Below are 16,172 nucleotides of genomic sequence, written 5' to 3'. Positions count from 1 at the left end.
AAATCAGAATAAAATGTATTTTTTAATTTATTTAAAAGCCTTCAGAGAACATTTCTTCTTCTGCAGAGTTTTAAACACTTTATCAGGCAACGAGTCTCTTGGTGTCAGTTCTGGCTCTGGTTCTGGTTCTGACAAACAGCTGCAGGCTGAACGGTTTCAACACGCAGCAAATTAAAACTAGTTTTTAGGTTTTTATGTTGAAAATATTTTTCCATCAGAAAACAATTTGTTTCTTTTGAGAAAAACTGAAGAAAAATTCATTTTTCTGTGATTTTGATCTTCATGAAACCAGATTTCTGCTGCAGAACCGTTCTGGTCGGTTTTTGTTCTGCTGTTTCGTGTTGTGTGAATTCTGGTGCTGGCTACGGTAAACTGCTGTTTGGATCAGGAACCAGACTGACCGTTCACAGCCGTAAGTTCTGGACTAAAAACTTTTGGACCTGATTATTTTATTGATGAGTTCTGAGGTTTTAGCAGAGTTTTTTGTTTCCATAGAAACTAAAACCCAGAACTTCTTAGTAAAGTGAACGAGATAATCCGAATCTGAGTATTTAATGAGGTTCAGAACCAGATAAAAATATGCTGCAGTTTGGATCAATGTTTGGATCCGAGCTCAACCTGGATTAAATTAAATCTGCCAGAACCGTTTTACTAAATGGATCCAATAATTTCAACAAGTTCGAAGAATAAATTCTAAGAAGTTAAAATGACTGAGAGGATAAACGGGCCGGATCAGTTTTGGGTCAGCTGTCAGTCACTGTGTGACAAGAGGAAACGATAAGATGATCTTTGGAGAAGGAGTTCTGCTCAGAGTTGAAACAGGTCAGTTTTTCAACCAGAACAAATCAATTTGGGCCCGGTTGGTGGATTTACAGTAAATTCAGGAAATTCAAAGATCAGGTTTGGTTAAGAATCAGCTGCCGGTTCTGGTCGGATGGAAAGAAATATGGTATGTGGTGCTGAAGGCTCTGCTTCTGGGTTTTTATTCAGTGAAGTTAAAGAAAAACTGGGTTTGAACTCAGTTTGGATCTTTATCACAGTAAGACATTATAAAACGGGTCAAAGTTCTTGGAACCCAACCATGAATCTGGTTCTGGACTTGGTTCCATTATAAAAGTTTGTTGTGTTTCAGATTATTTTGGAGGTTTTTCTATGAGTTGAAAACTGGTTTAATGACCCAAGGCTGAGAGGTTCTGGTGCAGAAGGAGCTCAGCTAAAGATTTTCAAAAAGTTCCTGAAACAGACCCAGAGCCGAGGTCCAGTTGAAGTTCTGATTATTGGTGTCGATCAAGTAAGAATTTTCTGTCTCAAAAAAGAGAAACGGCTCCGGGTTTAAGTAAAAACTTTAGTCTGCTGCCAGGACCGGTCCGTTTGGCCCAGTTCGTTTTTCAGTTTCTGTGTCAGGCAGCAGCAGAACCAGATATAATGATCCAAACCCGTTTGGCAGGATTATCTGCTGTGAGCTATTCTGGGTTTCAGGTCTCTGTGTGAACTGGTTTGGGTTTTTGTGCTGCGTTCTGGAGCTGTGTGAAGGGTTCTGGTCTGGATAAAATCCTGTTTGGATCTGGAACTAAACTCATCATAAATTCCAGTAAGTTTCACCGTCTCCATGGTTCTGTTTGCAGTTCTGCAGGAACATAAAGTAGAGAATAAACCTGTTGATAGTTAAAGGTTTCAGAACCTTTTCCATCTGGTCTCAGAACCAGGAAAACTGGGTCAAGTTGCTTTTAAATCTGAAACCAGTGAAATAAATTTAGGCTTAAATATCGGTTTAAAATTCAGCTGATTGACCTTAAACAGATTCAGGACTGGATCAGAACCAAAGCTCCAGTTTTTTGGCTGCGAGTCGGGTCTAAAGCATCTGTTCTCAGCAGTTTTTGTTCTGAGGCTTTGTGATGTGTGAATTCTGGAGGTTTGGAGAAAATCCACTTCGGCTCCGGAACCAAACTGACCGTCGAGTCCAGTGAGTCTCACCAGTTTTATGTTCTATCAGAACTTCTGAACCATTGTTTCAGATGCTGAACTGGGTTTGGACTGAGATCTGATCAAAATGTTCAAACTAAAAATATTCCACCTTAAAATCAGACTAACAGAACCGAACCGATCCGGTTCTCAGCTTCATGTTTTTGAAAGTAAAACATTTTCTTCATGTTTCTTTAATCTAAACATGTTTTCAATTTTCAAAATTTTAATCTCCGAAAAATTCTAACAAAATTCCCAGAAATGGGTCAAATGAAAACAGCTTGTTTGGGTCCAGCAGAGGTCCAGGTAATCAGAACCATGTGAAGGAGGGATAAAACATCATTTTTGGGACTGGAACCAGTTTAACCATCAGGACCAGTGAGTCCTAGTTTAGATCAGAATCAAGTAAAAATGGTGAAATTTGCTGCAGTTTAAAGGTTAAAGTTTTTCCATCAGTTAAAATCTGGAATAAAAACAGAACCGACTGGAGAGAAAACAGATAAAAAAGTCGATTCTGAATCTAAAATCGTTCAAGAAAATCTAGTTTGTCCAGAAAATTTTCCGATTTGCAGGAATAAAAAGTTCATAATTTAAAAAATCATTTAAATAATTATCTGCAGCTTGATTTGGAGACAAACCCAGAATTTGGTTCGGTTCTTCTGTGAGTTCATGTGATGGAGCTTCATGTTGTGTGAATACTGGTGCTCAAAAGATCCTCTTTGGACCTGGAACCAGACTAACCATTGAAACCAGTAAGTGCTGCTATTCATGAGGATTGGATTTTTATCAAGGTTTATTATTTAAAAAAAAAATTTATTTCTGAAATTATGAAAATATTTCAGAACAACAGAAGTTTTATTACAAATCAAAGAGAAATTCTCACATTTTAAACAGGTGGTTCTGTTTCTGAGTTTATGTTCTGAAGCGTCATGTTGTGTGAATGTTGGACAGAAGCTCATCTTTGGACCTGGGTCCAGTTTAACCATCAGAACCAGTAAGTGATCAGAAAAAGGAATGTTTAGCAAATGAAGCTAAAATAATCCTCAACATTCTGAAATATTTCTGTTTAAAAATCCAAAGAGAGATTTGGTCCAAAGTCTGGAAGATATGATTCTGTAAGGTTCTGTTCAGAGCCGAGGACAAAACTGGAGCATAAATAGAATCATTATAAAAATATAAAATGAATAAAAGCGTCGGTTGTTCCTGTAAATATTTAAACTTTTATCATTTCATCTGATTCAGTTAATGAACAGAACTTTTTGTTCTGAGACATCCTGATGTGTGAAAACTGGAGGTTTCCAGAAGATCCTGTTTGGATCCGGAACCAGTCTATCCATCAGAACCAGTAAGTGTAGGAAAATGTTGGAGCTGTGAGATTTGGTCCAGTTAAAGTAAAATAAAAACTGATAAAATGTTTGAAATCTGAACTATTTAGTCTGTTGGGTCCAAATTCTGCAGAACTCTGCAGTAGCTGATGTTTAATAGAGAGAGATGTTGACTGGAGGTTCTGGAAACGGGTTCAGATTAACCAATAAATCCAGAATCTAAAGATGTTCAAGAAGAAAAGCAGAAAAATAAAATTAACTGAAGGCATAAATTCTGTTTTATTGCAGCTATAAATAAACATAAAGCTTTTCACCTTTGGTTTAAAAATATTAAAATGATTTTTAGAAAAATAATCAGAATCAGTTTGAATATGATCAGAATAAATTAATTCATTTTACAGAAACTCTTCATTAAATCGTGTTTTTAGTTTCTGCCATGAAGCTTCCTGATGTGTGACTGGAAGCAACAACAAGATCATATTTGGGACCGGAACCAGTTTAACCATTGAAACCAGTAAGTGCTGGTTCTGATTCTAAAAATAACTATCAGGAATATCATTTCTGATGATTGTTTAAAGCTGAAGAATTAATCATCTAAAATCAGAACCACTGAAGATAAAAAAGGAAAATCTATGTTGATGGTTTCTAAAAATTCTGCAGAATTTGAAATGTTTCATAATGAACCGGACCAGTTTGGGTCCATAAATGCAGCGTTTACTGTGGGATACTGCTGAGAAGCAAGCAGATTAATTATTGAGAAATTTGATTATTTTTATGTTGATCAAAAACAGCTTTTTTTGGACCAGAATCTGAACCAGAATCTTCAAATCACTTTTTCAAAAACCAGAATAAAATCAGCAGAAAATGTTTCAGAAAGAAAAGAACAGGAGGTCCGAGTTTTATCTGACAGAACTCGTGATTTATACCAACCGGGTCAGAAGGTCCGAACATGTTGGAGCAAAAGAACCTTCTCATCGGTAAAAACTGAAGAGTCTGGTTTAATGATCAGAACCGAAGAACTGGACTTTTTCTGAACACAGTTTGGTTCGGCTCATCTTCTCAGTGTAACTTGTGGACCTGAATGTTGGACTGAACAGAATCGTCTTTAGTACTGGAACCAGATCAAATGGATCAGTACCAGTCTGGTCCCATAAACGACATAAGCTTCTGTTTTTGTTACATTTCTGTAATAATTTTTGCACAGATGTGACATATCTGGGTCAGAACCTGCAGATCACTGATGGAGTTTGGGTCATCGTCTTTCATGCTGTGTGACTGGAACAAACCAGTATAAGATCTTCTTTGGGACTGGAACCAGTTTAACCATAGAAACCAGTAAGTGTCTGGATTTGGTGTTCTGACATCTTTAATCTGGTTCGGTTGATCCAGATTGGGCCACATGTGTTGGGTTTTTAATCATAGTTTGTTTGTTTGGGTTGTTCTGCCGGGTCACATCAGCGGCTGCTGTCCAGGGTCCGTGTTTGTGGTTCAGTTCGGCTGAGTCGGGTCTTATTTGGGTTAAAAACGATTATTCAAATGTGAAGCCGTGGTTCTGAGACGGTGGAGAAGCGCTCAGATGGGTATCGGATCACCAGAGTTCTGCTTCTAAATGGGTTTTATTTGGATCCAGAGGGAAGCATATTGGGATCTGTGTTTAATGATGACGGATTCGGCTTCCTCTGCTGTTTAGATGGTTGGGTTTAAAAGTTCTGATTGGACCAGTTGCTGGATCTGCTAAGTGGAGCTAGAAGACAAATTCTGTTGACTTGTGAAGCTTTGAGCCCAGTTTGCTGCAGTGGGTCGGGTTTGTGTGCTGACGGTTCAGACTGTGTGACTTATTCTTCTGGAGGAAACCGGGTTGTGTTTGGTACCGGAACCAGACTGTTGGTGAACAGCAGTAAGTTAAATTCTGATGTTTTTTATTGCTAATAATTAAAACTGGGTTCTGCAGCCTGTTTATATGAGACAGAACCATTTCATTTAAACTAGTTGATCAGATTGGGTCACGGAGCTTCATGCTGTGTGAACACTGCTGGATATAAGCTGCTGTTTGGTACCGGAACCAATAAGTCCTAAACTAGATCTTCCAGTTGGGAAAAAATAGTTTCTGGAAACCTCCAGTTTGTTCTGTAGAGTAAAAACAATCAGAACTTTTCAACAGAACCAGATATGATGGTCAGATGCTAGGATTCAAACCCAACAATGTTCTGGTCCTCATCTGAGTTTATGCTGAGGAGCTTCATGTTGTGTGACTGATGGCAGAAAGATGATCTTTGGAACCGGAACCAGAGTAACCGTTGAACCCAGTAAGTCATAAATGGCAAAGGTTCTGAAAACCCGAAACCCGATAAACCCAAAGTTTATCAGATTTATTCATAAAATATCTTTTAAAAATTGTACTTATCAAAGTGTTTAGATGTCAAATAATTATCAGAACCAGACTGGCTACTGAAACTGGGCAGAACCAAAATTATTGAGGATACTTCTCTGAAAACAAAGACTTGACCTTGTCATCCAAACCAGAACAGAACCAGAAGCTCAATCAGACGTTTAAATGAGTCCAATTAGTGAATTAATAAGAAATGGATTCATATTTATGAAAGAAGAAGAACAGAACTTTTTATTACTGGAGCTTCAGCTGCTGGAGCTCCAGGTTTATGTTCTGGAGCCTCGGGCTGTGTGAATCAGAACCAGAATAAGATGTTCTTTGGATCAGGGACCAAACTGATGGTAGAAACCAGTAAGTTCAGAAATATTCTTCCATATTCAAAAAACAGAGCTAATAATATTAATAATTGTTACATTTTTACTGATGAGATTATTTGAGTTTAAAGATTTATTATAAATATGAACATGAAAAACCTGCTAATGACACCGGAACCAGTTTAACCAGTGAAACCAGTCTAGATAAATATTATCAGGCTGAAGCATCTTTCTATTAATCCCAGCATGACGTCTGGGAGTTAAAACATGAATCCCAGTTTAACTGGAAAAACGGCGAATGCCGATAAGTGGATCTCAGATTTGAACGTTTGGACTTGGTTCTGTTCACTGGTGCTGTGAACTTCTGTTGTGGACCTTCATGCTGTGTGACTGAAAGCAACGTTAATAAATTGATCTTTGGAGCTGGAACCAGATTAACCAGTGAAACCAGTAAGTAGCGACATTTTAGATAAATTCATCCTTCTCTAGTTTCATATTTAACCAGTTTTAGGGTCGGTGCTGTAAAAGCTGATCCCTCTAAAGGAGGTTCTGGTTGAACTGGTTAAACTGGTTGAACTGGTTTGTGTTGGGGAGAGTCGTGCTGTGTGACTGGTACTGATCGGAATAAGTTGATCTTTGGTTCTGGAACCAGATTAACCATCGAAACCAGTAAGGCTGTTTTTCTGATTTCATTTTTTTTTTTTGAAATTTAACGTCATAAAACTCAGATTTAAATATTTTTATTCATCTGAAGTTTAATAAAATCTCAATAAAACGTTAAGTTTTAAGAAAAGTTTTACTATAACATTAAAAAAATGAATCTTTCAGAACCTTTTGCTGAATCTAAAAACTGAATTCCAGTCAAACAATAATTCTACAAACATGGATCCAAATTCTGCTAAATAATAATTCTTCAATTATGAAAACAATTTAAATGATGTTTCAGTAACAGAACCGTCCTTTAAAATCAGAAATTAGTAACTAAAAAAACTGTTTTTCAATAGAACCGGGTTCAGTTTCTCATGAACCCGTTTGTGTTCTGGGTCATCATGCTGTGTGACTGGCAGCAGTGGATATAAGATCATATTTGGACCTGGAACCAGACTAACCATAGAACCCAGTAAGTTCTGATCTACATTTTTAATGGTTCCAGTCAAAGGCTGATTAAAACTTCTTGTTTTCTAAAAAACCGACCCGATAGTCAGAACCGGACCTCTGCAGGAAAACCAATAAAGTTTTTAGGTATTTTAATAAACAGTTATTAATCCAAACATTTAATTGGATCAGTTTTCCTGTAGAACCCGTCTTGGTTCTAGAATGAGTGTTTATGAAATGGACCCGGTTCAGATTGTTTCTGCTGGGTTTTTGTGGTGGAGTTTCATGTTGTGTGAATGCTGGGAACAAGATGTTCTTTGGACCTGGGACCAGTTTAACCATTGAACCCAGTAAGTTCTGACAGAATTTAATAATGTTTGGTCCAGTTAAACTGAACCTTGTTCGGGTTCTGAAAAAGTGAGCGGATTGTTCCTCTTGGTTCTGTTAAAGTGACAAAAAGCCCAAAGTTTATTTATTTGTTTCATGATCTTCTTGAAACGGACCAGCAGAACCAGAAACAATAAGTTCTGGTTCTGTTTATCACAGCTGAGATAACCTCATGGACCTTAAACTAACTGTCGAACCCAGTAAGTGCTGATCCAAATCATTCATGATTCTTGAGATGTAATCTTTGGTCCGGTTTTCCTGAACCTGTTTATCAGTGAAACGGGTCCAGAAAATGTTCTGAAAGGATAGAAATTAAAATAAAACCAAAATATCTGGGTTTTTATCGATATAAGAAGCAGGTCCATATTGACTTGGATCTTTAAAGTAAAAGTTTTTAAGACCAAAGTTTTCAGATGGGTTCTGGTTCTGATTCTGTCTGTCAGGATGAAAACTTGGATCAGCAGAATGTTGAAACAGGGTCAGAACCTAATGACAGGTGTTGGATGTTCTGGTCAGAGTTCTGTTACAGTAGATGTGAGTAGAGTCCAGATTTGGTTCCGACTGAGTTTGTGTTGAGGAGCTTCAGGCTGTGTGAATTCTGGAGGTGGAACTAAGATCTTCTTTGGAACCGGAACCACTTTGACCATTGAACCCAGTAAGTTCTGACAGAATTCTGTCCATTTGGATGTAGAAATGGTTCTGTTGACAAGGATGAAATTCCAGTAAGAAACTCATAACAGGTCAGAACCAGGTTAGAACCAGGTTAGAACCAGGCGGAAAATATGTTTATTTTAGTAAAAATGAAACATAAAAAATTGTTTAATTAATCTTAAGAACAACAACAACAAAAAATCTTTAAATAAACAATGAAATCCTTCTGTCCAGGTTCTGTCCAGGTTCTGTTCAGGTTCTGTCCACGTTCTGTCCAGGTTCTGTTCAGGTTCTGTTCAGCTGTAATAATTTAATAACATTATGCTGCTTCCTGTTGTGAGAACGGTGGAGGTAGAACCAAGACCGTCTAAAGTAACCATAGAACCCAGTAGGTTCTGGTTTTAATTGTTTTCTGGACTCTTTTTAGAACCAGATCTGTGAATTTTTGGATTTTTTTCATATTTCAGAGAAACAAATAAATTAAAATGTTATAAAATAAGAAAAAGTTATTAGAAATTAAGAAAATCTGATTTAATGTTTTATGTTTTCGTCTGAAACCGGTTTTTCTGTAGAACCAGGTTCTGGTTCCTTATGAACATTCTCTGTTTAAAAAGCTTATTCTGATAAATATGTTGGAATAAGTTCGGTCCAGCTTGGTACCGACTGTTTGTGTTGGGAAGCTTCATGTTGTGTGAATGATGCAACTGGAAAGCTTCTCTTTGGAACCGGAACCAGTCTAAACGTAGAACCCAGTAAGTTCTGGCTTTACTTGTTTTCTGGACTCTTTTCAGAACCAGATCGGGTTTTAGAGAATGTTGTTTCTCCAACAGAACCTGTAGATCAATGAGTTAATGGATAATTTTCTCAATTGGACTCGGAACCAAATGAGTTTTAATAAATGATGTTTCAGTAACAGAACCGTCCTTTAAAATCAGAAATTAGTAACTAAAAAAACAGTTTTTCTATAGAACCAGGTTCTGGTTCCTTATGAACCCGTTTGTGTTGTGGCTCATCATGCTGTGTGACTGATAGCGGTGGATTTAAGATCATATTTGGACCTGGAACCAGACTAACCGTAGAACCCAGTAAGTTCGGATTTATATTATTTAAAGGAAGATAAAAAGTTCAATTTGATAAATTATGTTGATGATTTAAAGAGGTTCTGAACGAAGTTAAAACGGGTCAAAATGAACTGAATCAGTTTGGTTCTGGTTAAACTAATGGAACCAGTTGGAAGCAGATTGGACATTTTTACAGTACGTTGGATCATAACCAGAACTATTTTAACGCAGATAAAACAGTTCAAGCTTTTATTTAGTCGGGTTTTCACGACCCGATTTTAAATCCGACCCGGCAAACTTCAGAAACAGAAATTAAATATTTAAGATTCAATAATTTTTTGGAGTTAATTAAAAAAACAAAACAGAAAAACAATAAAAATAAAAATAATTTTTTGCTTTAATGAATCAAACTCCTCATCATGAGGAGAACTTCTCAGAACCGGGTTCTTGTTGGGGAGCTTCATGCTGTGTGACTGGTGCTGATCGGAGTAAGATGATCTTTGCCCGTGGAACCAGATTAACCATTGAAACCAGTAAGTAGCGACATTTTAGATAAGTTCATCCTTCTCTAGTTTCATATTAATTCAGTTTTAGGGTCGGTGCTGTAAAAGCTGATCCCTCTAAAGAAGGTTCTGGCTGAACTGGTTGAACTGGTTTGTGTTGGGGAGCTTCGTGCTGTGTGACTGGTACTGACCAGAGAAAGGTTCTGTTTGCCAGTGGAACCAGATTAACCATTGAAACCAGTAAGTAATGATGTCCCATCAGAAGAGAAGTTCTTTTTCAGTTTTCTAATCATGTAGTGAAACCAGATCAGAAGTTTATCAAACTATCATCATTTGGACAGAATTCATATTTCTTCATGTTCTGTTTATGATTTAAAAGCCTGATGTTGTAAACGATATAACTGGTTAAACTGGGCTGTGATCCAGTTTGTGTTCTGGACCTCCATGCTGTGTGACTGACAGCAGTGGAATAAGGATGATATTTGGTTCTGGAACCAGATTAACCAGTGAAACCAGTGAGTTATGTTTCTTTTCATGTTAATACAAAATCATTTATGACGTAAAAATAAAACTTGAAACCATCAGTTCTGCAGAATATTTATTATATTTATAAATCTATAAATCTATTGATAATATTTAGAATTTGATTTCTTTAGTTTATGAATCATAAGAGTCTCTGATAAATGCTGCTAATAATCATAAAACTGGAGGCTTTTAGGACCGATTTTTGACCTGAAAAATTCTCTGTTTGACTTTTTATTACATTAAAAACAGAAAAACAAACTAAATATTTAACAACGTAAATGATGGACTTCTCCAGAACCATGAACGGGTTCTTTAGATCCATCTTCTCCTCAGTTTATGTTCTGGAGGTTCTTGATGTGTGAATGTTGGATCTGCAGAAAGAATCAGGTTTGCTGACGGAACCAGAATAACCATTGAAACCAGTAAGGCTGTTTTTCTCATTTAATATTTTTTTGAAACATCATAAAACTTTATGCAGATTTTTACATTTTTATTTATCTGAAATTTCATAAAATGTCAATAAACTGTTAAATGTTTTACTAAATGTCAGAAATGTTTTACCGAATAAATCTAAAAAATAAATGAAATAATTCGATAAAAAAAAGTTTGATTTTAAAACTCAGATTTTTAATCAAATTAAAAATAAATTTGCAAACAGGATCATCTTTGGATCTGGAACCAGACTAACCATTCAAACCAGTAAGTGAACAGAAATAAACTTCATATTTTTACTGTAAATCTACTGATCAGAAGTTGATTTAATTATTTATAAACTGAATTATTATTGAATATTTTTATTCAGTAAAAAAGAAATTCTGCAGATTTTATAGATTTTATTCCTAATGAACTTTGACTAGGCCCTTTTAAATCAGCAGCAAAAAGAAAATTCATCAAATGATAAAAATATTCTGTGAGAAATAAAAGTTTTAGAATTGAAATAAAAACTAATTCAGTAAATTTATCAGCCGGAACCATCTTTCCATCACATCAGAACCTCAGTCGGGTTCTGCTGAGTTTTTGTTGTGGACCTTCATGTTGTGTGACTTCTGGAGGTGTTTATAAGATCATCTTTGGTTCTGGAACCAGATTAATCGCTGAAACTAGTAAGTTCTGATATTTATCACATGTTTTTCTGAAGAACCTCCGGAGAAGAATTGGGTTTCATATTTAAAACCCAGAACCATGTTTAGAATCATTTTGTGGTTCAGTTCTGAAAAAAGAAAAAGTCTAAAATGAAAAATTGCTTCTTAAAAATGTTACAAATTTCCTAAATAAAAAATTTTAATGAAGATTTTTTTAGAATAAAGAGATTCATGAGAATAATAAAAAATAATTTTTTGTTCTCAATGTTTAAAATTTAAAATAATTTATATTATGCATAAAAATCCATAGAAACGTCTCACTAATTATAATAATGATGATGAGACTCTGAAAACGGTTCTGGTCCAGTTTGTCTTGGCCCAGTTTGTGTTATGAAGCTTCATGCTGTGTGAATACTGGGTACAAGATGTTCTTTGGACCTGGAACCAGACTAACCATTGAAACCAGTAAGTTCTGATCAATAATATAAAAACTAGTTTTATCAGATTTTATGCTGAGTATGAATCCAGTTATGATGCTGTTTGGACCTGGAACCAGAAGTTGATTATTGACCCAAATGTCTTTCAGAACCTTTTGGATGAATCTAAAAACTGAATTCTAGTCAAACAATAATTCTACAGATTAAACTTCAAAAATTGATCCAAATTCTGCTAAATATTCATAAATTTGACCTTTTATTAAAAACAATATTTCAATGTCAGGTTGCTGTTCTGTTCTGTTCTGCTCGGCCCAGTTTCTGATGTGAAGCTTCATGATGTGTGAATCAAGTTAAGACAGTCTTTGGGTCTGGAACCAGTCTGACCATTGAAACCAGTAAGTTCTGCTATTTATATAGAAGTAGAATAAAAATATTAAATATTTCTGTCAATCCAGTTTGTGTTCTGATGTTTCACACTGTGTGAACACAAATCAGAACAGGATTATCTTTGGAACCGGAACCAGTTTAACCGTAGAACCCAGTAAGTTCTGGTTTTAATTGTTTTCTGGACTCTTTTCAGAACCAGATCGGGTTTTAGAAAATGTTGTTTCTCCGACAGAACATGTAGATCAATGAGTTAATGGATCATTTTCTCAGTTGGACTCGGAACCAAATGAGTTTTAATAAATGATGTTTCAGTAACAGAACCGTCCTTTAAAATCAGAAATTAGTAACTAAAAAAACAGTTTTTCAATAGAACCGGGTTCAGTTTCTCATGAACCCGTTTGTGTTCTGGGTCATCATGCTGTGTGACTGGCAGCAGTGGATATAAGATCATATTTGGACCTGGAACCAGACTAACCATAGAACCCAGTAAGTTCTGATCTACATTTTTAATGGTTCCAGTCAAAGGCTGATTAAAACTTCTTGTTTTCTAAAAAACCGACCCGATAGTCAGAACCGGACCTCTGCAGGAAAACCAATAAAGTTTTTAGGTATTTTAATAAACAGTTATTAATCCAAACATTTAATTGGATCAGTTTTCCTGTAGAACGCGTCTAACCATAGAACCCAGTAAGTTCTGATCTACATTTTTAATAGTTCCAGTCAAAGGCTGATTAAAACTTCTTGTTTTCAGAAACAACACATAAAGTTCAGGAAGCAGCTCCACGTGCAGAAAAGTTGTTTGATGGTTCAACTAAAAGTTAAAAGTTCTGAAGGTTCTGAAAGGTTCTTTAACCTCCAAACCAACCCGGCTGTCAGGTTCTGGTCCGGCAGCTCTCAGGGCTCAGGTTCATGTGATGGAGCTTCATGCTGTGTGAATTCTGGAGGAAATCAATTCAAGATCTTCTTTGGTTCTGGAACCAGACTCACCATTGAACCCAGTAAGTTCTGACATCTTCACAAGAAGCTAAATTCCCAGATAAACTGGGTCAACTTGTTCTGCTGAGATAATGAAACAGGGTCAGAACCTAATGACAGGTGTTGGATGTTCTGGTCAGAGTTCTGTTACAGTAGATGTGAGTAGAGTCCAGATTTGGTTCCGACTGAGTTTGTGTTGAGGAGCTTCAGGCTGTGTGAATTCTGGAGGTGGAACTAAGATCTTCTTTGGAACCGGAACCACTTTGACCATTGAACCCAGTAAGTTCTGACACAATGTGAGTTACTGGATCTTTTTTATATTTCAGAGAAACAAATAAATTAAAATATTATAAAATAAAATAAATAAATGTTAAATTTATTAATTAGAAAAAGAAAAAATCTGATTTAATTTTAATATTTTATATCTTCACCTGAAAGCAATTATTCTATAGAACCAAGTTCTGGTTCCTTATGAACCCGTATGTGGAAGCTTCGTTGATACCTAAGACAAAAAGTTCAACTTTATTTAAAGATGTTCTGAACGACTTTAAAATGGGTCAAAATGAACTGAGTCAGTTTGGTTCTGGTTAAACTAACGGTACCAGCTCCTGAGTTTGTGTTGCTGATGATCATGCTGTGTGACTGATGGTGGATATAAGATCATATTTGGACCCGGAACCAGTTTAACCATTGAACCCAGTAAGTTCTGATGCTTGATAACCAAAATCTTTATTCTTTTATCCAGTTTTACTAAAAACCTCTCCAGGTTCTGTTCAGATTCTGTTCAGGTTCTTAGAATGATTGTTCTGTTAATGTTCTTCTGTCAGTGAAATAAAAGCTGTTATTTCATCTTAACTTCATAATGGAGAACATTAGTGCAGAACCAGAACCAGAACCAGTACCAGAAGCTCTCTTGCAAGATCTGGTTCTGTTTACCACAGCTGAGATAATGTTATGGACCTTCATGCTGTGTGAAAACTGGAGTTGCTGCTCGGCTCATGTTTGGATCCGGTTCTAAAATTACCATAGAACCCAGTAAGTGCTGATTTGGATCTTTCATGGTTCTAGTTGGAGATTCTGGAGATGTACATTTTTGGTCCAGAAATGTTGTAGAATAACAAATAAATGTATTGGGTCATTTTATTGTATTTGGGTCTGGTTCTGTTTGTCTGATGGATCCTTTGGGAGTGTGAATTCTCTCAATGACACAAATAAGATGTTCTTTGGATCCGGAACCAGTTTAACCAGTGAACCCAGTAGGTTCTGGTATATCATCTCCATGTTGTTCTCCAGTTCTGTTCAGGTTCTGTTGTTAAAGTAAAACCCCAGATTATTGAGCTGCTAAGTCTGAATCATGTAAGCATCAGTTATGGCTGGTTCTGATGGACCCAAGTTCAGATTTGGACCTGGAACCAGTTTAACCATTGAACCCAGTAAGCGTTTCTTATCTGAATGAATCTTTTCAGTTGGAGAAGGTTCACAACCAAAATGGTTTCAGTCCTTGAACCTTGGATCCGTCCAGAACTCATTTGGGTTTTAGAGAACCGGACACAGAGTAGAAAATAAATGTTAGAATAGAAGATTAAAAGCGGTTCTGTTCTGATTGGTGCTGCTCGGTTTGTGTTGAGGAGCTTCATGCTGTGTGTTTACTGGAAATAAGATCATCTTTGGGTCCGGAACCAGACTTACCATAGAACCCAGTAAGTTCTGGTTTTAATTCTTTTCTGGACTCTTTTCAGAACCAGATCTGTGAGTTATTGGACTTTTTTATATTTCAGAGAAACAAATAAATTAAAATGTTATAAAATAAGAAAAAATAAATTTAAAAAATATTAATTAAAAAAAGAAGAAAATCAGATTTAATTTTAATATTTTATATCTTCACCTGAAACCAGTGTTTCAATAGAACCAGGTTCTGGTTCCTTATGAACCCGTTTGTGTTGTGGCTCATCATGCTGTGTGACTGTTAGCGGTGGATTTAAGATCATATTTGGACCTGGAACCAGACTAACCATAGAACCCAGTAAGTTCTGATTTATATTATTTAAAGGAAGATAAAAAGTTCAATTTGATAAATTATGTTGATGATTTAAAGAGGTTCTGAACGAAGTTAAAACGGGTCTCAATGAACTGAATCAGTTTGGTTCTGGTTAAACTAATGGAACCAGTTGGAAGCAGATTGGACATTTTTACAGTACGTTGGATCATAACCAGAACTATTTTAATGCAGATAAAACAGTTCAAGCTTTTATTTAGTCGGGTTTTCACGACCCGATATTAAATCTGAACCTGTTATATTATCTGATCTTGTTATAAAACCGTTTAGACGTTGGTTCTGTTTTTATGGACCTTTGAAGCTTTTTTAAAGTGACGAACGTCTGATGAAAAAACTTCAGAATCTGTTTCATGTTGAGTTTATTTCAGACTACAGCCGACAGTTTGGTTCAGTTTGGTTCCGTTTGGGTCTGTTTGGGTCTGTTTGGTTCTGTTTGGTTCTGTTTGGGTCTGTTTGGTTCTGTTTGGGTCCGTTTGGTCCCGTTTGGTCCCGTTAATGAGCAGCTCGGTTCTTGATGTCAGCTCTAATGTTGTGTGAATTATGGAGGAGGTGCCGCTAAAATGATCTTTGGTTCTGGAACCAGTTTAACCATCGAAACCAGTAAGGCTGTTTTTCTCATTTCTTTTTTTTTTGAAACGTCATAAAACTTTATGCAGATTTTTACATTTTTATTTATCTGAAATTTCATAAAATGTCAATAAACTGTTAAATGTTTTACTAAATGTCAGAAATGTTTTACCGAATAAATCTAAAAAATAAATGAAATAATTCGATAAAAAAAAGTTTGATTTTAAAACTCAGATTTTTAATCAAATTAAAAATAAAATGAATAAAATTGAAACTGATTTGAAGGATTTTAAAATCAGGAATATTTCAGCTGATGAAACGTCCTCCAAGATTAAACTGAAGTTCTGTTCAGTTCGGGTTCAGTTTCTGCAAACAGAACTGGAACCAGATTAACCATCAGAACCACTGAGTCCAAAGCATCAGAAATGATTAATAAGCTTCAGTTAAAACTATAAA

General features: G+C 35.9%; 1 gene segment (V, D, J or C); it reads left to right on the top strand.

Moving 5' to 3' along the window:
• Positions 1-740: 740 nt before the first annotated feature.
• The window catches only part of LOC124869349, a 47,754-nt gene continuing 32,322 nt past the window's right edge, over positions 741-16,172 (top strand). Inside the window, 1 exon segment of the C gene segment in view lies at positions 741-822. Within this exon segment, the coding sequence occupies positions 783-822 (40 nt within the window).

Source organism: Girardinichthys multiradiatus, chromosome 6, assembly GCF_021462225.1.
Source record: "Girardinichthys multiradiatus isolate DD_20200921_A chromosome 6, DD_fGirMul_XY1, whole genome shotgun sequence".
NCBI classification, from domain to species: domain Eukaryota; kingdom Metazoa; phylum Chordata; class Actinopteri; order Cyprinodontiformes; family Goodeidae; genus Girardinichthys; species Girardinichthys multiradiatus.
The sequence above is the reverse complement of the archived record's forward strand: the minus strand, read 5'-3'. Positions and strand labels throughout refer to the sequence as shown.